Below are 23,300 nucleotides of genomic sequence, written 5' to 3'. Positions count from 1 at the left end.
AATGTCCATTTGGTCCAGGGCTGCCAGATGAAAAAATCGCATGATCGTACACCAACTACAAAAATCGTACTCCAAGGAAATTAACTATTTACCCGCCCTAGCTGTAGGACTACGTTTTTTCCTCCACATCCTATCTGTCTGTCAATTGTCATCCGTTTTTAGCATACCTAGTCTGTGCCATTATGCGTCAAAACAACGATGTGTCAGAGCTAACAGTAAAGTATTTATATATGAAAAGTGTTGAGATATCTATATAAAACGTTTTGTACTTAAATTTTATTAATTATTATAATTGGTTTTATAAATTATCAAAAAATTTAGTAAAAAATATAAATTTCAATGTTTATTAAAATTTGACGCTTGACAAGCATGACATGTCTGCTGATAGGGTGGACTTGTGGCTATAGCAATTAATTAAAATGCAAATAATACTTGAAAACATTGTGTTTACTTGTATGAGGAAATATATAAGACTGTATTAAATGACACCGCACATCTAAAAATAAAAGAAAGATATTCCAAATTTAAATGCAATGCATCATAGACAATTGTATGTGGACAGCACCACGACCTTCCAACATCTGCGACGCCATCTTGTTTAGGCAGCGTTTTGTCTTTGTACTTTTAATTTGAATTTCTAAATGTAAATAACAATTTATTAATCGATTCTCCTTCAGTCACACTCCTCATTTCTGAAGATTAGTGGTGCCACACAACTTCCTCCACTCTCCCCAGTGAGTAGGGGATCGGCCTCGAGGTCTGGTGCCCTCCACTCTGCCAGTCACGACGAGTTTTTCTAAACCTTCTGGGCCTATGCGTGTTACATGTGCAAAAAAATCAGGATGCGTTGGTCATAAAGTGTTGAAAGACGGTTTTTTATGGACACGATTGTTTACTTCCTGTTCATCTATCACCAATAAATCTGAAATGGTTAAAAAGGACACTTCTAATTTTCTCTTGATTGCCTGGGGCAGATCTGGCAGTTTCATATCCCTCAAATGTTGTGGTAAATTCATGCTTTTGACAGCTGACACGGTCCTCGCCGGTGCCGCCGAGATTCCCGCCTAAATACGATTAAAACGCATTAGATGTTAATTTTTTATTCCTAAAAACAGGGGGCAAACGGGCAGGAGGGTGATGTGAATTGAAGTGCCGCCCATTGAATTGAAGGATCGCAACTGGGTTGCCTGCATTTTAAAAATTTGTACACTCTTTAATAAATGGGCTGTTGGCAAACCGTTTTTAACGATTGTGGAACGTCGGACGTCCAGGTGATATGGATAGGAAATTCATTTTCCAAAGTCTGATGAAAGTCACCTGCAGAATCGGAACAACTCTGAACACTCCATGGTGAATGCGGTAAAACATGCAGAGTGTCCACTGAATCGATTTTTATGAATTATGTTTAATTTGAAAATTGAGTCCGAGGAAGGGCGTGGTTTCAGACTAGTTCAAGTATCAAAATTGTCGAGCTATAATGACGTAGCAATGTTAAAATAACAAAACGGGTAGCAACAACCTCAAATACCCAACCCTATCTAATGAGTAAGTAATGATTTTCTCAACATTTTAATGGATAATTAAAGCTGTTATTTTCTTCTTGTTTTCTTTCTTCTCCGTGGGGGGCAGTAAAACGTCAGATCCATCGTTTTGTCGTGTGGACCGCACGCACACTTCAAAAGGATGGCCCTCACGTCTCACAGTGTTCTTCTGAAGTAGCTCCATGGGAGCAAAGGGACATCCGACGCTATAAGAAACATTTATATTATAGGAAACATGATCAGTGGAAAACGAAACGAATAAGAATAGCAGCTTCTTCTCACCGTACAATCTGCCAGAGGGCTCGCGAGTGCGTTGCCGGCCTTTAAAGAATTGGTACGCTCTAAGTCTGAGAATCGGCTACTATCTATCTATCTTTCAAACCCCTAAGTGATAAAGAGTCTCCACCCGATAATTTTATTTTTTATTTTTTAACAAAATTGTAATGTTAATTAAAACTGTTCTTTTCTTCTTGTCTTCTTTCTTCTCCGTGGGAGGCAGCAAAACGTCAGGTCCACCGTTTTGTCGTGTGGACCGCACGCACACTTCAAAAGGGTGGCCCTCACGTCTCACAGTGTTCTTCTAAAGTAGCCCCAAGGGCGCAAAGGGACATCCGAGGCTATAAGAAACATTTATATAGGAAACATGATCCGTGGAACACGAAACGAATAAGAATTGCAGCTTCTTCTCACCTCAGCCTTTTGCATCTTATTCTGCTCGTACAATCTGCCAGAGGGCTCGCGAGTGCGTTGCCGGCCTTTTAAGAATTGGTACGCTCTAAGTCTGAGAATCGGCTACTATCTATCTATCTTTTAAACCCCTAAGTGATAAAGAGTGTCCACCCGATAATTTTATTTTTTATTTTTTAACAAAATTGTAATGTTAATTAAAACTGTTCTTTTCTTCTTGTCTTCTTTCTTCTCCGTGGGGGGCAGTAAAACGTTAGGTCCACCGTTTTGTCGTGTGGACCGCACGCACACTTCAAAAGGGTGGCCCTCACGTCTCACAGTGTTCTTCTGAAGTAGCTCCATGGGCGCAAAGGGACATCCGAGGCTATAAGAAACATTTATATTATAGGAAACATGATCAGTGGAAAACGAAACGAATAAGAATAGCAGCTTCTTCTCACCGTACAATCTGCCAGAGGGCTCGCGAGTGCGTTGCCGGCCTTTAAGGAATTGGTACGCTCTAAGTCAGAGAATCAGCTACTATCTATCTATCTTTCAAACCCTTAAGTGATGAAGGGTCTCCACCCGATAATTTTTTTTATTATTTTTCAACAAAATTTTAATGGATAATTAAAGCTGTTCTTTTCTTCTTGTCTTCTTTCTTCTCCGTGGGGGGCAGCAAAACGTCAGGTCCATCGTTTTGTCGTGTGGACCGCACGCACACTTCAAAAGGATGGCCCTCACGTCTCACAGTGTTCTTCTAAAGTAGCTCCAAGGGCGCAAAGGGGCATCCGAGGCTATAACAAACATGATCCGTGGAACACGAAACGAATAAGAATTGCAGCTTCTTCTCACCTCAGCCTTTTGCATCTTATTCTGCTCTTACACTCTGCACAATATATCCACCATGTTCGTCTGTGACACCATTCCGCCCATAACCAGGTCATCCAACACCTGGTGGGTGGCGTCAGCATGAAATATCAAATCCAACTCGCAGACATTTTCAAAACACTTGTCCAACATTTTGAGGAATACCTGAAATCATTATAAAGACAAGCGCCGTTATAGAACAGGGGGCAAACGAGCAGGAGGCTCACCTGATATTAGGCGATACCACCCAAGAACACTCTTAATGCCAGAAGACTTGCGAGTGCGTTGCGGCCTTTAAGAATTGGTACGCTCTAAGTCTGAGAATCGGCTAGTACTACCTATCTTTCAAATCTAAAGAAAATGTTTTTTTGTTTTAATTTTTTTATGATACTGCATACAAAAATACATAGAATGCTTAATTTTAATCTAACCTCTACGATCAACCCCTATTTTTTATTTGTTAGCTAAGAACATAATATAACTTGAACTCTGAGGTTTATATAGAGAAACATCACAGAAAAACCTAAAAGTTTTTATTCCGGGGAACCGGACAGTCTCTGGAGTAGCATAGCAAAAGGTTCCATGTTGGTTTGTACTAAAAAGGTAGGCTAGGAATTAAGGAGAAACGAAGTTCGCGGGGGCAGCTACTTCATTTATAAAAATAGGTTCAGTCAAAAATATCTTTGACAGTTAACCAATAAACACTTTGTATTGAAAATTTATTCTCTACCATAGCCCAATGGATGAAGTTGGCGTCCACACGCCACTTCGACAAAGCTAAACATTAACCCAACCCGTTGGTGCGTAAATTTTATTACCCCTTCCCGACAAAAAAAGGCCCGTAGGAGGCCCCGACATGTCCTAACGGATTTGGACGATCCGTTCACCGTAGCTAACGACAAATAATAATCAAAATCAGAGTAGGGTAAAAAACCGCCCTCACCGGGGAAGGCATGGGGGGCGAGACTCGTACCTCGGCTTGGGCCGTCGCGGAATAGTCAATCACAACACAGTACATATGCACAACGCCATCTGTTCATTAAAAAATAATAAAAATGAAAGGATGAATTTAGACAAGAACTTTAGTTAAAGGAGTACAATTACAGTTTCTATGAATAAAGGGGATACTTTGATTCTAATATTTATGTTTTAGAGCTGTCTTACAATAACAGTGAATATGAAATCATTTTTTAGTTGTTCTCGATAAATTGTAAATTTAATTAATTCACCAACATAGAATAAATTATATTCGCATTAACTGCCTGATGCAAATCGAGGATATTAAAACTGGAGAGAAACTCTGTTATTTATTTATTTACACAGTTAAATTATGATATTAACAATAAACTTAATCTCTTCCAGGCAACGCTATGAAACAGTAATGAAAAGAATTGAGAAGAAGTGCAACACTCCAAAAATTGATTGTTCTAGAATTAAAGTATAATAAAATTGTTTATCAATACCCGTAGGTCCTGGTAATAAAAAAAAATATAACTGTTCCATGAAAAACTTTTATCAATAGCAATTAAAGAAACACAGACAAAATTTTTTATCAATAAGTTACAGAAATTATATAGATATAATCATTTAAAATATTACAAATCAAATAAATTACAATACATACTGTTTTATCTTGTACTAAATTGAAGTCTAATGAAGATCCTAATTTATAATATTTCAGATTAAAATTACTTACTCATGCCTCTCGATGTCCTGAGCACTAGCTTTTAACTAACCAGGAAACAAAGGACTGAATCTAATAATACAAATATAGCTACGCTTTCCTAGTAAAAATCAATAATGCCCAGCAGTGTTGCCAACTGCACCGTAACTACAGCAAAGAACTACCACCTACCGTACGATTATAATTACGGTAGCAAAATGCACCGTAATACCCATTGAAGGTCGTATTTTTTTTAATATTGTAGATATATACGATTATTATCTTTTAACTAAAATAATGTTAGCGAGTTTGTGCAAAAAAAGAACATAAACTACCTACATTAATATATACAGTAAAAGAAAACCTAATAAAATACATTCTGTGGCACCGTAACCGAGTTCTGATAGCAGAGTTAGTCAAATTTATAATATTTTGTTAGAGGAAAGACAGTGCGTATTTTTCGGGTTTTAAAGTATGAATGTTTGGTGGTTGATTTTGTATACTGGGTAGATGCTTTCTTGCTCAGTGTTTATCGAATCGAGGTCATGTTACAAGAATATATAACTTTTGTACTGAACAAGTATACGTTTGGTCATCGAATCTGACCGTGGGATATCTGAATGGCTTCCTCGAAAAATTTCCTTGAGCCTGTTTTAGTTTATTAAGCATTATTTCAGATTCCTTCCTCTAGCAGTTATGCAATAAGTGAACAGGAATTGGCGAAGAGAATGGAATATTAACTTCTGAAACTTCTATAGGCCCATGAGGGTAAAATTATTTACGGAACGTCACGAAGATGTGTAGCGTTTTTGTCGAAGAAAAGGGAGAGAGCGATTGAGACCGGTTGAGAGAGAGTAAGAAGGACGAATTACCTTATAGTAATTCTATTTTTAACCATTATATTCTTAACCATTAGGCACATAACTGTATGATTATTTTAATAGCATTTAAAAAGTCAAAGAAAAGTTAGTCTTTAGAAAATTTTGACAGGAACAATATACTGTTTCATTTTAATACGCAATACATATTTATAATTATGAAGACTTTATTTTATTTGGTGAATCAGTTTGGCTAGCTTATAGCAAGTCTTACATTACCGAGTCAGGTTGTTATCAAAAATTTCTTATACGAATAGGCTTTTGGCTACTTGGCTACTTTTTTATTATATTTTACCCTTATTACTCAAAATCTAACAAATGCATTAACACAATCTAAATAAAGATTAACGAATAAATAAACCAAAGTAGAACCAAGCGAAACGGTTTTCCTATAGAACGTGCTTTAAACCACACATTTTTTCTCAGTTGTATTGTATACATTCATTTAGATTCACAAATTCATCAACAAGACTCCAGCGGAGTAGGCAAACCATGACTTACGTGAAAGTACTTCCTATTTCTATGTCACTTACACTGTGAAGGGAAACGTCATGCCATAGACTCAAGAAAAAACAGATGTGTCAGGCATAGAAAGCTGATGGCCTTAGCTGTTATGAAAAAAAACTGAGAAGATAATGTTAAAGATTGATATCAGTTTTTCATATAACTTTGATATGACATTAAGGTTTAAACTTTAAACACATAATCGAGGAATAAAAAATATCTTTAGAAATCAGATACAGGTTTAAAATAAGTTTGTTACCGGGGTTAAGATTTAATCTCTGATGCATATTAATAAAATACTGTAAATTAATTATTATCATTAACCACATACAAACAAGGAAATAAAGGTCTTCTAGAATGTCAAAATTTTAATATTACTTTTGTAAATTAACATTATATACATAAAAACTGCTAGCTTTTAATGTATCAATACTTAGCATATATGCTTTACTAGCGGACCCGACTAACGTGTGACGTTGACCAATGCACACATTCTCAAATCCACTTGAATACATAGAAAAAAAAACATCAAAATCGGTCTAGCCGTTTAGGAGTTTAATTAGAATTTATATATATAAATAAATCAGTATAAATACACAAGACATAATTTATAGGATATCTTCATACCTACTAAGTTTATAATTACAAAAATAAACAATATTTTCTTAGTTAGAAAAAAGTTAATATTGCATATAAACTAAAAATGTATTTTTCTAAAGTAAACAAATTTCATTATATTGTAAAATATTTAATATGTTTCATGCAATATACATTGTTAAATATAAATCATAATTTTGTAAATCACGATAACACTGAACTTATTACACCTAATATTTCAGCTATCAATGACTCAAATAAATGCTAACTCAATTGCTTATATGTATGAGCTACTTTTAAATGATTTTTTAAATCAATGTTACTATTAACTATATGTCTGCATAGCCTGCAGCAATATCTTCCTCCGTGCAATTTTTTCATATGACATTTCATACTTGACTCACTATAAAAAGATTTTGAACACACTGGACAATAATGAGGCTTAATGTCAATATGTTTTCGTAAATGAATAACAAGTGACTTTCTACACATGAATGTTTTATGACAAAATGTGCACTGTTCTCTGGATCTAACGTTGTGCAATTTTTTATGACTTCGCAAATTTTGTTCTGTGTAAAACTGTTTTTCACACATATCACAATTATAAGGTTTGATTTGAAGGTGGACCTTGTTTACATGTAGTGAGAGTTCATTTTCATTTGAATAATCTCTTTCACAAAAACTACAAGTTTCAATATGCTTTCTATTAGTATTGAATTTCATCTGATGTCTCACCATATGCTTAGCAAGAAATGGTTGAGATTTAAAAAATTTATTACATAGTGGGCATTCTACAAATGAATGCTTTTTGTAATGATTTTTCAATTTGTCCATATTTTGAAAAGATCTACCACAAATCCCACAGCTGGTAAATGTTTTTAAATTGAGTATGTGAACAACTTTTCTATGTTCTGTACAGTCAAAGTTAGATTTAAACTTCTTGTTGCATAAACTACACTCTGTTGTTACATAAACATGCCTTATTACATGCTTTTTAAGAAAATAATCTGACACAAAGTGTCTATAACATAGAGGGCATGTAAATTTTTGTAAGCGTTTTTTGAGACACTTTTGTTTTCTTTCATTTGTTTTAACAACTAAATTTTTATCAATAGGCATTGACTGTTGAAATCCATTTAAAGAAACTCTTTTTGCATATGTTTTTGTGGCATTACGAGCTGGATTATCTCTAATAATATCATCTGTTGAAGTACTATGGGTGCTTATAGCATCACTATCGGTATCTGAATCGGGAATCCTAAACTCATCTTCCAAAAATTCTTCTGCACCTTCTTTCACTAGTAAGTCTTCCCTGATTGCTGGGAAAACTACATTTTGGTTTACTTCAATTAAAATATTTTTATTTTCGTCAACATGCTTTAAGGTTTCTACCATAGTACCTACACATTCATCAAGTCTATTTCTATTATTTCTAATATTTAGTATAAAGATGTACGAAGTTATAAGTTTATTTAGACATTGTTTGCAAATTTTATCTTCAAGAGAGTAGTGTAATGTAATCTGCAACAAAAAATAAAGTTTAAAATAAATACTAAAAAAGCATGTGTGTACAAGTGAAATGGAATAAATTAAAGCACACTTATGCTAAAGAATACCTAATTAAAAAAGTTTGACATTTGTAACATTCAATAGATGCCTGCCACATGGCCTAGAAGTAAGCATAAATTATTATTGAAGAAAGAAGATATTATTTTCTTAAAGATGAAATTCTTCGCATTGGCTTTTTTAATTTTCTATTGTTCCAGTTTGTATCTGTAGCAATATTATATGATGGCTTGATTTATCTTGTTCATGTAAACACTTTATATTAATGTTTATTGATTTCTGATAGTAACATCTTGCAATATCTCTAAGCTTACTTTCTTCAAAATACATTTCTTCTTCATAAATTGGTAGGTCCATTTCAATATCCATTGGGCTTTCAGCAGAACTTGAATAACTTGCAAGTTTTTTGTTATGTGAATCTGTGTTATTAAGTTGTTTTAAAGTTTCAGTGCTTTTGGAATTAGTTGGCATACCCTCCACATCTTTAACTGGTAGATGGTTTTCCTTTATTATTTCATATGGTAATGTTGCAGTAAACATATTTCTTACATTTACAACATTTTTTACATATTTATTTTGAGTTCTGTTTTCTTCACAGCAAATGCATGTTTCTGTGTTAATATTATTGCGAAGACATATATTACATAGCCAAACAGTTGTTTTGTCAATTGTCTCATCTGATACTACCATTTTTTTATTATGATCCTTGTCCACTTCTACTATATTGTGACAGACATCACAAAATCCAACTTTTGAAAATATATAACATGAATTACAGCTCTTTTTCTGCAGTTCTCTTTCTTCATTTTGAAATTCATGTGTTTTCATAATGTATTGTTTGCAGGATAGACAAGTAGGTTTCTTAAATACCCAACAAATATTGCAATTTCTGTAATTATTTTCCCCAACTTTTAATTTATAATTTTCTGTTAAAATTGGCTCTAAATAAGATTGGAATATATTTTTTACACGAGTTTCATCCGCTACAGCCTCTTCTGACAAATTTATTGCATTCTCTGTCAAATCAGGCTTAATTAGTTCTTGACATGATTTAAAAGATGTTTCATTTTCATATTTATTGATGGCAACGTCTGCATTTATTAATTTACTATGTTTGAAAATACTATCTCTATTTTCCTTATTATTAATATTGGCAAATATTCTATCAATGTCTGATTGAGGTTTTGAAAAGAGAAATCTTTTAACACATTCTATATTAATAATTTTAAGTTGAGTGTTTCCTAAATCAATCTTCATTTTCTTGATAGACTTTCCTGAGATGTCCACTTTGCATTTGATTACGTGCAAATTAGATGGACATGTTGGTATAGAACATTCTCGATATGTATATGATTTCTACAAAATTACAGTTTGCATTACATTTAAGCCCCATGTAATACATATACCAATAATACAAGTTATCTATTACATGTTCATTTAACTTGGATACGAATACAGAACATAAATCTTAGATGGAATTAATATATACTAAAAATAACTTTATGTCTAAACAGGTTAACTTGATAGTAAATAAAAAATCTTTAACATTTTACAAAAAGAGAATATTTTCATACTCACATCTGGAAACACAGTAGTAACAATATTAGAAATACTTTTCTCTCCCATAAGTCCAGCTCCACCGCCATGCATATGCATAGTCTCATTAAGATAAACCATATTGTAAGCCTTGTTAAAGCACATTGCACAGTTTCCTTTTGGATTCATAATCAATTCACCCAATGTCTTTGTAAAACTATGTTTTTCTACATGTAGTAAATGTTTTGATAGTGACTCATTAGATATCCCACACTGTTTACATGTGAATATATATTTTTCTAATTTGATATCTTCAATTTTTACAGAATGCTCATTTCGCTTGTGTTTTTTTAATTGGGTGTATTTAACAAAAGCCTTTCCACACTGTTTACAATAATACCACATTGATTTTGGATGAGACTTTTCATGGTTTACTAGAGATGTGATATTTGGAAGCACTTGCCAGCATTTTGGACATTCTAATTCAGTTAATTCCGAATTATTAGGTAGAGCATTTAAATTTATCAGATTTATAACAGGTTCCGCATAATCTATGACATTTTTACATTCCATATTAAGTACATTGTGATTAAAATAAAGTTTAGGTTTTCCACGCCTTTTTAGAGGCTCCATTGGATCTAGTTTATTAAACTTGTCATTTAAATCTTCTAAGTAATTATGTAAGGCCCTCCCAGCTTGATCACATTGCTGGGTGAAAAGATAGCATTGAAAAGCTCTGTCTAAGCAGTCACTACATATCTTATTTGGAAAATTTGTATCACAGCTAACCTGAAAACAGAAAATATGCTTAAGTTAGCATGACCATTTAGAAAAAATAATTGTCAAGCGTTGCATCTTTCTACTTCTGTTTTGCCATTAAAAGCATTCTACTGTATTTTTTATCAATGAAATCTGAGATCATCGGATGTGTTTATGAATTACTCTATAGAGCTTTTATAAATAGAAATGTTAATTATTTCTGCATATATAGTATGTTCTCATACTATGAGTTCATAACCTCAAATCTTATTAGAGGTAAAAAAAATTGCACCCGTGGCCGAAATTAATAACGCATTTTTTTTACTTTCAACTTATATATAACTAGACTTACCTTGACAGGATAAAAACTGGCTACAATATCTTTAATAGTGACTTCATAAAGCCCACATTTTCCCGCCACTACAATTATTTCATCAAGTTCATTTAGATTTGGAGTTATGTTTAAACAATATTTGCATACTCGCAATCTTAAAGTGCCATCAAGAAGAAATTTAACTGCATCTTTCGATGTTAATGTGTCCTTAATTTCGAATTTCGGGGTCATAAAATATTTAGTTGGTCTGTGTATTTCTGAATATATATTTATTTCTTTTTCACTTTCGGGCTCCATCATATTATTGTCATAATATATACTATTAACAGACCTAAAAGCCTTGCTGTAAAAAAATAATTAATAATAGTAAAATATTTAGTTCTACTCAAGTTAAAAGTTAAAACCAAACATGAAACAATTCATAATATGTCACTTTGTCAATTGATGATAGTCGCCATTTTTAGTAAAAACAGATAACTTTTACAGGAAGCTGTTATAAATTACATCGGCCTTCTATTTTCAATTTATATTTTTAAGTAAGTTGTCGTAGTAATATATTTTAAGACAATATAAATCTAGTAACATATTGAAATATTAAATTTACATATTCTTATTTCTTACCTAATTACCCAGCGACGAGCGACACAGTCACAGAACGACAAGAGATAACCAAAAGAGTTGACAAATGACAATTAGCCGTTTTGATCAAAACTTAAATGTTAACCTTTGCGTCAAATCCATGGATCGATCTGTATGTTAAATGTCAGATTTGAGTAGAAGTGAAGTGAAAATCAGTAAAGAACGTAGCGAATAAGAATTATATTAGTTTGCTTAACTGTTTCGTTGGTTCTCTTTCCACACAAATTCTACTAGGTTTTTAATGAGATAAAAATATAAATTCAAACTTCTAAGGAACAGACACTTTCATTAATTTATAAGTCACTTTTTTTATTATCATTGTGATATTTGCATCATAACAAAATCAGCTGACTTCCTACTGTCAAGTATCACTGTCAAAACTCTACTAGTTTTTTTAATGGAAACTGTTTTGCCAACTGTACGGTGTATTGTCAATTGCAAAATAATGCAATTTATTTATTGTTTACATCTTTTTGACGAGAAAAAAACATCAACACTGGATTGTTAGTAATGCGTACATCTTACAATATAAATTAAATATGTCGTGGCTTAATTTAAATCAAAGCTTGAACAGTATAAAAGGACAAATCACGAATTTTGCTACGGAAGTTTTAACTGAGGCTGTCGCACCACTTAATGAAGAAGAAGCTTCTCGAAATGATTCAATAACTAGTGATTTACAAGAAAAATGTGAAAAACAAGAGCTCGAGGTAAGGATAATAACCTTCTCAGCACTGTTGTCTTATTGTTGACATTTAAGTTTAAGGTTATGTTTTTAATAATAACTTTATTAGAACTTATCAGAACACACATAAAATATAATTTAAAGCGGTTAAGCTCGTCTGGATAGAAAAAGCTATTTGAAAATACCATTTCATTGTCTAATATATTTACTAAATAGTTAATTGACTTTAAAAAAACTTACCCCCTTGTTCATAAAACTTATCAGTCCAATTGCACTCTAACTGAAGTACTCTTACTGTCAAATTGTGCTTACAATGTGACGAAAAGAGACATGAGATGTGTACTTTTGTTATAAAAGACGTATAAGGCTGATATAGTATGATATATGCGGAATGTTCCAAATAATGTGATTTATATACAGAGGTAACCTTGGATGCCTGACATAGATGGAGTTTTGTATTTAAGATTTGCAGGTTTCCTCACAATTAACCTTCATGATTAAACATGGCCTTCAATTATAATTTATAAACTTAAAAATATATGAAAAAAAGAGAAAAAATAAAAACACAATCTAATTTGAAATTGTTGAAAAAAAAGAAAACTGATTGAACATAAAATTTATATTAAGTTTTGCTAAGAAAATCAATTTTATTAACACTTTTGACACATTGATAAGATAAAGACAATTAATATTTTGTAGAATTTTACCTTAACAGCAGACTGCTTTTATGAAGTTATAACGTACTTGACATAGTTGTTAGCAGGTACAAGCTACTAGAATTAGTTCTTGTAATTTCTATGTGCTTGTACTAACTTATACTATTCCTCTTGTTACACTTAAATATCAATATTTTACACATTTGCAAGTACTGCTATGGGCACTATTAGCATAGTAGCAAGGCATGGGACACTTCAATCAGAGATTGTGCTTTTAAACTTTAGATGTGCACTAAAGGATTTTCTATATGCACAATTAATATTGGATCCCTTTTGATTAGATTGGACTAATACTGACCCACAATACAGTAAGGAATGAAGCACATCTGAGATGTATGGCACAGAAGGCCACTGGCTTATATTATATTACTTGTTGTTTTTGTCCTTTTGTGCCAAAACTAATTATTACTAAGCATTCTAATACAAGCCAAGGATTCTATCTCTCATCATGGAAAACCATGGTCACTTGATCACATGCTTGATTTTTGACAACATGTAACATGTGACTAAATGAATAAATTTATTGACAAAAGCTTCCATCATTCCACTAATTTTCCCAAACATCAGGCTCTGTGATAAACACTTAAAAAAAACAAAAAGAAAATTTATGTGGCTCAAGAAAATAAAAAAAAAGATTTTACAAATTCATAGCTATAATAATATAAGCTTTTATTCAGACAGAAATTTTACATAACTTTAATCTTGAACTAGTGTCACAAGTGAGTCGGTGACACAGTCAACCCATCTGTTTGCCCAAATTTGGCGAAGGCCTCCTCCATTTCTTTCTACTCTGCTCTGTTCTGAGCTTTCCTTGTCCATTTTTTTAGTTACGGTTTTTATTTCGTCTTCCCACGAAACTGTCTTGGGTACCAATATAAGATCTTTTTGTTCCACTTTTCTATACCTCTTATTATATGACCAGCCCATTTACATTTCAATCTTCGTATCCTCGTTGTGACGTCTTCAATTTTCGTGTCGTTTCTTATGATTTTATTACTAATTCTATCAGACTTCCTGATATTTAGCATGCTTCTTTAGTGAGTGCCCAAGTTTGCCGTATGTTAAGACTGGACGTATGCAGGTGTTATATGTGCTTTGTTTTGACGTTTATTTTAATTTCTGTGTTTTTAATTACTTCCTTAAGCGCCCAGTAACATTTCCAAGCTTTCCCAATTCTCGTATCTATCTCTTTTGACATTATATCAGTGGTTGAGATTTGTTGGCCCAGGTATGTGTACTCTTTCACATAATTAATTGACTCTCCATTTACAATAATAGTAACGTCTTATGCATTCGTCATGGCTTTAGTTTTGGAGGTGGTCATTGTTAGCCCTACCTTGCGACTTTTCCTCTCCAGGTCTGTGATCATAATTCTTAGATGCTTTTTGTTTGTAGTAAATAGTATGATGTCATCGACGAATCGTATGTGTGTTAGTTGTTCCCGTTGATGTTTAGTCCGTACCCATCCCATTTTAATTCTCTGAAGATTTCTTCTAGTAAAGCTGTGAATAATTTAGGTGATAGGGGTCTCCTTGACGTACACCTTTGTTTTATTTTATTTAGTTTTCTACTTTTTATAGTTTTATTCTAGCGGAAAGATTCGTGTATATATTTTATAATATTCTGATGGACTTTGGGTCGACTCCTTGATTTTAGAGGTAGTACCAGATATTTTCGTGCTCTATTGAGTCGAATGCTTTGTTGTAGTCGATGAAGCAACGATGCAACGGCACTTTGAATTCTTTTTTTTTTTCTCAAATTTTTGTCTTACCGTAAGTATATGGTCAAATGTTGAATATCCCGCACTGAAACCAGCCTACTCTATAGATTGATTTTCGTCCAGATTTCTAGTTATTCGCCGCAAAATTACTTTCGCAAAAGCTTTATTGATGTTGGACATTAAGCTTATCGGCCTATAATTGTTCATGTCACTCCTGTCACCTTTTTTGTGAAGGAGGATGATCGTTGATGTGGTCCACTGTAATGGAATTTGTTGAGTGCTCCGTATTTATTTTAGTAGTGGTGATATCTCTTTTTTGCAGACTTGAAGCAGATCATTATTGATCCCGTCAGGGCCGGATGCTTTATCCTTCTTCTGTGATTTTGCTTTGTTTATTATGCAATCGCTTTATTTATTTCTGCTTCTTGTATATGAGGAGCATTATCGTTGCTATTTAAGTCTATATTGTAAGTATGATATTTGCTGGTGTAAAGGTTCTCATAGAATTTTGTGGCTATTGATAAAATATCCGATCAGATAGTCCTTGTCTTGCAAAATTGGTCTTTCATATTAGGTACCCACTATGTATTGTCAGATAAAAACTTAAGAGCCTTTTTGTGCCACCGTCTTGTTGATGTGTTTTAAAAGTGTCACGTCTAAGACGATCTCTGTCTCAATTTCATTTGGCTCTTTATTTATTTGCTAGTTTTCCGTATTTGTTATCTGATAGATTTTGTAAGTCATTTTAATTAATATTGATCTTTTTTCTAAGAGGTCTTTTGCTTTAGCTGATATGTGGCCATTGTCCTGTGATTTGGTTTTAGTCCTGGTTTTCGATCTTGCTGTTAGTATCTCGTGTATTATGATTAGGTTTTAGGTGCTCAAGAGATGATTCCTACACTTACTTGAGGGTTTCTTTTATGTTGGCTATTTTTGTGTTGCTGTACATTATGGATGTTTTACTGGATGATGCGTTTAAACACGCTTTAAGCATTCTATGATTACTGTTGAAGTTAAGGGTAGAGATGTTGCCACAGTCGTCGATTGATTTGGGTCCGTTCGTTTAAAAATAGTCTGTTTCATTTTTGTATCGGCCTTCTGGTGTGTCCATATCTATCTTCTGGAAGCTCTTTTTTGAATACACTATTCATTATGTTCATATTATTTTCAAATGCCATTTCCATCATCTTATGCCCGTTTCGTGTTAGTTTCCAGTACTGTTAGGACTTAGTATGACATCTTCCCCGTTTCTTGGGGTTCCCACTCGTGCATTAAAATCGCCCATTATAATGTAGTTTTAGTGTGTGTGTTCTTTTAAGGCGGTGTTAATGGATGAGTAGGACAGGTCAATCTCTGAACTAGTTGATTGCTCAGTTGGTGAATATATTTGCACTATAGACCATGTTTATCTGCCTGGAGGGATTCTAACATTCAATATAGCGATCCTTTCTGATATACCGAGTATTTCCACTATAGTGTTTTTGAGTTCCTTCTTGATCAGGAATCCTCAATGTCTTCCTGGAGTTTCACGTTTATGATATAATATGGCTTGATCGTATCTCTGAATTGATTCGCCATTCCTTTCCAATTCATAGGTACCAATAGAAAATTTTAAACAATAAATTTATATAAAGATAATTAACATTAACACTTGTTAAACCAGTTTGTATGTAAATTGTTTCTTTATCATTGTCATGTCCCAATTTTAATGAGTTTCCGTCACGATGCTATCATGAATAATAATTATTTTAGTACTTTTTAATAGATACTCAGGAGTTGAATTTCTCCTTTAATATCATCACCAAAAAATGTGTCAGTTTTCAATAATTGTTTAATGTTTCTCGTATAATAAAATTAACACCACATGTGCTTAGATACTTATGTTTTAGACATTTATTTGCTGTTTACAGTAGGTATATACTATAGATATAGATCTAAGCGTTTGGTGCTATTGTCTGAAAATAATACTGTGACCCCTAGGATGCATTTTGTCCGTTAGAGTAGGGTAGATAGCAGTATATCTTGTTTGAACACCTTATCTGCGATAACAAAGCTTTGTCCCTCACCTACTCATATTATGAACGGTGTGCCTAAGGGTAATCTTTTCGATAACGCAAAAACTACTATACTGGTGCAAACTTTACAACGCTCCTTAATGTTTCAGCAGTAATAAATGCATTTTACAAGAACAAATATATTTTTATTTCTATAGAACACTTTTTTTATAGAACAGGGAGCAAACGGGCAGGAGGCTCACCTGATGTTAAGTGATACCGCCGCCCATGTACACTCAATGCCAGAGGGCTCGCGAATGCGTTGCCGGTCTTTTAAGAATTGGTACGCTCTTTTCTTGAAGGACCCAAAGTAAATTCACATTCTAGAGAATGTTATGTAGGTTTTCAATACCATTAACAATTCCATATTTATTATTAAGTGTTGTTTTGAACTATACTTAAATTCCAGTCTCAAGTCGCAAACGTCACCTTAGGCCCTGTCAAATATGTCAAACTTCATACAGAAAAAATGTTTTGACAGCTTTTGAAACTAGATTTAAGTTTGATTGACATTATAACTTATATTATACAAGCTTAAGTTACATCTCTCTGGAAATGTCTTTATTTCCAAAAGCTTTAATTTAAGTAATTTTTTTATTGATATTTTAAGACCGAATTTGTGATGCTTAATTTTTAATGAATTACGACTTAGGTCAGCCGAAGGTAAAATATACTCTACAGTCTACAAAAACCTATTGAAACAGCCAGTTTACATAATTATTCTTAAAAAAATTAACAATACTCTAAAACGATTTGTAAACCTACTCCTTCGTTTTTGAAATTGGTTAAAAACTATGACGGTGTCTGACTTAATTGCTATTTAGTTTTTAACAATACTTTTTTTAAGTCCATCATCAATTAAACATTTTTTATATGTACCTACCCACTGCCCTACATTGAAAAATGATAGCAATAAAAAATTCTAGGTGAAAAGGCTGTCAGTATCAAAAAATATTTTCAAACATATATTCACTGTATAGTATCAATAAATATACAGTGAATATATGTTGTTATATAGTCATAAGGAAGAGCGTCATCGACCAATATATCGACATAACTTCATTGTTGCAAATAGACTAAAGTCATTTGATTCCAGATTTCTGTACTCGCACACATATACGGGCTAGATAACAGGCTATATAATTTAATTAATATTGTAGAAAAAAAATATTTTAAACCTGAGCATATAACTTTTTATTTTTACAAAATGACAACCCTGATAACAAAGTAACACACACAGGCAGCAGTGCGAATACAATCCACTCTGACCTATTGGCTGCTCGCATTTACATTCCAAATTTAAAATTCAAAATACTCACATGCTATTGGTCGACGTTTTTTTTTAACTTTGATGACAACAGTCGCTTCGTCAAACTCGTTTAGAAATTAATAATGTACCATTTAAATTAATTGGTAGGTAACAATTAAAAAGTAATTTTCCATGAAAAATTATCTATTATTTGTGAGTTAAAACTGTTGACTAATGAATAGTTTTAAGAATTTAAGTTATGATATTAATACGCTATTTCATATGTAATTTTTCCTTCTCTGGGAAATTAATAGTTTTACTTGTCTTTTTCTTATTATTAAATAGGTACTAAGTTCATTTTGTTGTTTTAAGTTTGTTCTTAAGCATATAACGGCATTATTATATTTTAGCATTACACGTAGAGCGTATAAAAGAAGAAATGTTTTTTAATACAATAGATTTAAATCTTAACACGGGCATATTGATTAATGACAAAATGATACTATATTTGGCGTCACTTCTTATCTGTGCGACATCTGTCAATGAGTGTCAAACGTCATCACCCCCTAAAAATATTATTAATTTATATCAAAGCGTGTATACTGTGTAAATATATCGGTGACGCGAATCATGAGCCCAGTCTAGGTTATGGTAAAGGTCCCTTTTTAGGAAAGGGAAGAACACTCTCTGGATGTTTAGCTTCTCAGTCACAGATGGCAATTAAAAAATATATAAGAGTAAATTTTTTTTATTATATAACCAAACTATTATTATATAGCTAAAAAAATATATTTTAACAACGCCCGGAACATAATCAACGTACCAGTCGTAATAGCAATCGTTGAAGAGAAGAGCGGCTGTTAACTACCCGTTCTGTAGATACGATTCGTTATACCACTGGTATTTCCAACGTTAATAGCAGTGGCGTAACAATAGGGTGGCAGGGCTGGCAAAATGCCACGGGCCCAAGATGGCCCCTGCCCAAGATATATTATGTTCTATGGATGATGATTGAAGTCTCCAATACGCATTGGGCTAGCGTGGGGACTACAGACCATTCCCTCTCGCCTATGAGAGGAGGCCTATGTCCATTAATGGGATATGTACAACGTGTAGTTGAGTACGCTGAAAATCTCGAAGTTTTTAAAAATTAAACTGAGTACAACGTGACGATATATTGATAGGGCCCCATCAAAAGAATTGCCACGAAAGAGGATTTGCCAAGGGCCCCAGATGGTATAGTTACGCCACTGGTTAATAGTAACTTATAATTAGGACATATCCTTGAAGGTTTAGACAAAATGTTGTCGTTCCTTATTCTTCCGCAAGGTTCAAGATCCGTCTGTAAAAACCAACCTAGGAGTTCTGGCTTCTCTCATTCATCGCGAATACAACACAATGAACGCTACTTATTATTTTTTTTTTTTAAAGACAATTCACACCAATTGACCTGGTCCCATACTAAGCTGGTGAAGCTTGTGTTATGGGTACTAGGCAACGGATATACATACATATTATAGATAGATAGACATATAAATACATATTTAAACACCCAAGACCTAAGCACAACACCAAATGCTCATCACATCGTTCGTCTCAGCCGGGGATCGAACCCGGGACCCATGGTTTCGGAGTCAGGGGTACTAACCACTAGACAAACATGAACAACAATGAGTCGTCACAGTCATCAGTCGTTCAAAGAATATATCATGTATATCGGTAGTGGTCTGATCAGTTTTAAAAGCACTGTGGGTTTTAAAAGTACTAGGCGAATAATAATTTTTCACTAGGTACTTTAGGTTTCATCGATTTCAGGAGCAGTGTTGGGCTAGTGGCTTCAGCGTGTGACTCTCATACTTGAGGTCATAGGTTTAATCCCCGGCTGTGCACCAATGGACTTTCTTTCTATGTGCGCATAGGTGAAGGAAAACATCGTGAGGAAACCGACATGTCTTAGACCTAAAAAGTCATGTGTCAGGCACTGGAGGCTGATCACCTACTTGCCTATTAGATTTAAAAAATGATCATGAAACGTAAATGATTCGTAAAATGTATGTTCACCGTAATCGTCATGCATTTTAGAATAGTAGTAACTTATACTGTAGAAAATGTATTATCTATAATGTGTACTATAATAAATAAATAAAAATTATATCTGATTAAAGTCGGATTTGGATGTGCTGTTTCAGCATCGTAATCATTTTTATTGTTAAGTATGAATTGCTGCTGGTGTCTAGCTGTGGTACTTAGTTTCATCTGGGTGATTTCTTAGCCTTCTAAATTTATATATATTCTTTCAGATTGCTGCATTAAAGAAGCTGAACGATGAACTTCAAACTTCCTTGCAATCTGAGGTATGTATCAATTGTAATACTTCAACAAGCCCACTTAGGATAAGAAGAGTCGGAACTTCTGTCGGAACGTCTCTAAGTGATACGCCCATGGACACTCTCAATGCTGGCCAGAGGGCTCGCGAGTACGTTGCAGACATTTATGCACGGTATTAACCAAAGGCTGTTGAGCTGAGTTTTAATCTTTTAATTAAGTGTCCCAACATGGGTTTTATCTTTAGATTTATATATTTATTGAAATTTAATTTCTGTCGGTCGATATTTTCTTTGAACGCACGAGCAGTAATTTTCGCAATTCAAAAATTTGTTGGGCCACAGCCGGGCACACATAGCCGCTAGCATTTCTATTTTGTGATAGTAGATTATAAACTTGTACTTTATATTTATTTGTCGGATTTGTATTATTCTTCAATTTTTGATGTTTTGTAATGTTAACAAATGTTTTTTGTCCAAAACCGTATTCTAATCTATACTTCTATACTAATATTATAAAAAGGAAAGATTTGTATGTTAGGAATTGTCTCAAAAAGTACTGGACCGATTTAAAAAATTCTTTCAACATTTGAATGCTACATTATCATCGATTAATATAAGCTATTTTAATTGCAAGAAAAATAAGGATATATATTCTAAACCTCAGTGAAATGTTTTTAAAAATTACCCCTTGATGTTATTTATTCGGTTATCATTTTGTTGCCATCCCATACACAAAGGGAGACAGCGATAACACTATTATTAAATCCATTATTATTTAGGTATGTCCGCATTTACTGTACGTTTATGACAAAAGTGTTTAAAAAAGGTCCACACAAGCCGGGACTGGCCGCTAGTTTACAATATAAAATTGTAATATTTATCTATTGACAGATAAAAAACCAATATAAAAAATTTGGAAATTGAAAGGTTTTAAAAACAAACTTTATCCTACGTTTTGTACTTTTGTTTGGAGTTAAAAAAATCTTCTACAATAGTGCCTTCGCCGTTCGCGATATAATAAATAATTATTTACTTAATAGTGAGGTTTAAGTTATAACTACATTATAATATATACTGAATATGTTTCTTTATAAAACGACCGTGTTTTATCTGATTCTTCGCAAAGGCGCGTAGTTAAAATAAGGAAAAAATGTATTGGGGCAACAGGAAACAGTTAGTTTTATGTTTTATCGTTTTTTAAACTCTTAATGAGGAGGATAGACAATAGTTCCAAATCTATTTGAATTTTAATGGACGCCATTTACTAACGTTTCGTTTAACTAAATAATAAAAACCACCTACGGTTTCGTCACTAGAATGATAACCTCGTATGTCAAAAAACCATTTATTTAGACTCTTATGTCATTTAACTGGTATAATCATGAAGTAAGGACTTATGTTATTAATAAACAAGTCCTTTGCACTATCTACAACTATGTAGAAAAACACATAATAATATTTTAACGAACATATACGAAAATAATATTTTTTTTCGTTTCCTGTAATGTTTGGTTCTCTGGACATACGAGGTTATCATTCTACAGCAACGATTTGCGTTTAGGTCAATAATTCCATACTTTTTCCGTCAAAAGCGTTGCCATTAAATTTGCATATTATAATTTATTTAGGTTTAATCCCTGTATATTATATATTTTTACTTAGAGCCTCTATATCTATTAAATTTTGTGTCCTTATCGCTCTAGTGTTATAAACAATATATGTAAACAGGACAAACTTTAATTTAGATCTATATTAGCTTTGCGAACCCTTCAGTTTGGTGATAGGTGGGACCTGAGTAAATAATAATTTATTTTTTAGTCGCCACTAAGTTTATATAGTACAAATGAAGCCGATTGGCCACTGGTTGTTTTAGATAATTCTATTGATCGCTGTGATAAGGTTTATTATAAAAGCTTGTGATAAGGGTCTCTGAGCTTTGTGTGGTGCTTCTAGAGAATGCGGTACGTACATAATTTTAATTATTATAGTTTTATAGTATTGTATGGTATATACTATTTTATATAGAATTTTTTTTTTCACTTTTACTCACATGAGTGATAAGAACCAAAAGTTCAATGCTTATTTAAGACTTTATAATTATAGTTAGTTTATGAATATGGGGATATAATATGAATGAGATATGTTCTTTTAAATAATTTTATGATTCTCAAACTTAATTTTCTTAGGCGACTATCTAATCTTTTTGTTGCTAAGAATTGTTGTAAAACATTTTTGCACTCCTTCCAAATGTTTTTTATTATCTGTATATCGATTGTTTGTCAAATATAACAAAAACATTTAATAATACATCTAAAGTTTAATTTAAATGTATCTGATTAAATTTTGAAATTATTTCAAATTAACATAAACAGGTCATAGAGCACCCATCCGTTCAATTAACATAGAATATTTTACGTTATTGCATCCTGTCCTTCAAACTTGTGCATTTAATTATATTAAAAAAAAACACCTTAAGATCGAAATACCTAATATAGAAAAATATTTTAATAAATTATTCACACGTGAAATTCTGATTTAAATATCAAATTTACATTTATGTCTCGCAATGCGACATTTAAAAAACCTTTTGTAGAACAAAAAAATAAATTTTAGTTAGAAAAAATAAATAGGTGAAGTAAAAATTGGGCAATATATGAAATATTGCCGTGAAAAATTAATGCGCTAGTGAGCATGCTTAAGTTTTCGTAATATTTTAGCATAAGTTATTGATAGGGACTCAATATTAATGCCCGGCTATTAAGTCAAGTCTATTATCTTTCAATCTTTGCACATAATTTAAATGAGCAGCGATTCGTCACAATTTCTATTTGTCTCGAAGAAACCGTGAAAAAAACAACATGCTTTTCATTAATTTTGTCATGATTATTGATCGCTTAGGACGTTATGAACTTTGACAGCCGATATTATCGCACCTTTGTTCGGTAAACGCGTTGCATTTTCATGAAGGCTTTGTCACTCACACCTATGTCAGTGTG

General features: G+C 32.9%; 2 protein-coding genes and 1 long non-coding RNA gene across 10 annotated transcripts in view; 1 reads left to right on the top strand and 2 right to left on the bottom strand.

Moving 5' to 3' along the window:
• Positions 1–330: 330 nt before the first annotated feature.
• LOC125055453 lies at positions 331–5,951 on the bottom strand. 4 transcript variants are annotated; one of them, XR_007117894.1, is made up of 5 exons: positions 4,774–5,951; positions 4,021–4,109; positions 3,063–3,242; positions 2,232–2,296; positions 331–1,064 (listed from the first exon to the last, which is right to left on the bottom strand). It is a non-coding gene; the product is annotated as an uncharacterized LOC125055453 (long non-coding RNA). The 4 variants fall into 4 exon arrangements; XR_007117892.1 differs by lacking the exon at positions 2,232–2,296; XR_007117895.1 differs by lacking the exon at positions 2,232–2,296 and having other exon boundaries at positions 4,051–4,109.
• Positions 5,952–6,854: 903 nt separating this feature from the next.
• Positions 6,855–11,650, bottom strand: LOC125055449 (zinc finger imprinted 3-like). 5 transcript variants are annotated; one of them, XM_047657914.1, is made up of 5 exons: positions 11,536–11,650; positions 10,933–11,257; positions 9,864–10,610; positions 8,600–9,641; positions 8,087–8,240 (listed from the first exon to the last, which is right to left on the bottom strand). In XM_047657914.1, exons 2-5 carry the CDS (start codon positions 11,212–11,214, stop codon positions 8,218–8,220), a joined length of 2,094 nt encoding a protein of 697 aa, XP_047513870.1. In that variant the 5' UTR covers positions 11,215–11,257; positions 11,536–11,650; the 3' UTR covers positions 8,087–8,217. The 5 variants fall into 5 exon arrangements, with proteins under 5 accessions (XP_047513868.1, XP_047513869.1, XP_047513871.1 ...); XM_047657912.1 differs by lacking the exon at positions 8,600–9,641 and having other exon boundaries at positions 6,855–8,240; positions 11,536–11,649; XM_047657913.1 differs by lacking the exons at positions 8,600–9,641; positions 11,536–11,650 and having other exon boundaries at positions 6,855–8,240; positions 10,933–11,341.
• A 253-nt stretch (positions 11,651–11,903) lies between these two features.
• The window catches only part of LOC125055448 (thyroid receptor-interacting protein 11-like), a 44,069-nt gene continuing 32,672 nt past the window's right edge, over positions 11,904–23,300 (top strand). The window contains exons 1-2 of the mRNA XM_047657911.1: positions 11,904–12,263; positions 20,278–20,331. Coding sequence (XP_047513867.1) covers positions 12,093–12,263; positions 20,278–20,331 — 225 coding nt within the window. The 5' untranslated portion in view covers positions 11,904–12,092. The remainder of the gene's footprint in view (positions 12,264–20,277; positions 20,332–23,300) is intronic.

This window comes from Pieris napi, chromosome 13, assembly GCF_905475465.1.
Source record: "Pieris napi chromosome 13, ilPieNapi1.2, whole genome shotgun sequence".
Classification (NCBI taxonomy): Eukaryota; Metazoa; Arthropoda; class Insecta; order Lepidoptera; family Pieridae; genus Pieris; species Pieris napi.
The sequence above is the reverse complement of the archived record's forward strand: the minus strand, read 5'-3'. Positions and strand labels throughout refer to the sequence as shown.

Bases quoted from the DNA above. Each gene is read 5' to 3' on its own strand.
- LOC125055449 (XM_047657912.1), bottom strand. From the start codon at position 11,214: ATGATGGAGCCCGAAAGTGAAAAAGAAATAAATATATATTCAGAAATA. The intron at 10,611-10,932 runs GTAAGTCTAGTT...TTCTGTTTTCAG, and splicing joins CCAGTTTTTATCCTGTCAAG to GTTAGCTGTGATACAAATTT. The intron at 8,241-9,863 runs GTGAGTATGAAA...TTTTTGTTGCAG, and splicing joins TTACTACTGTGTTTCCAGAT to ATTACATTACACTACTCTCT.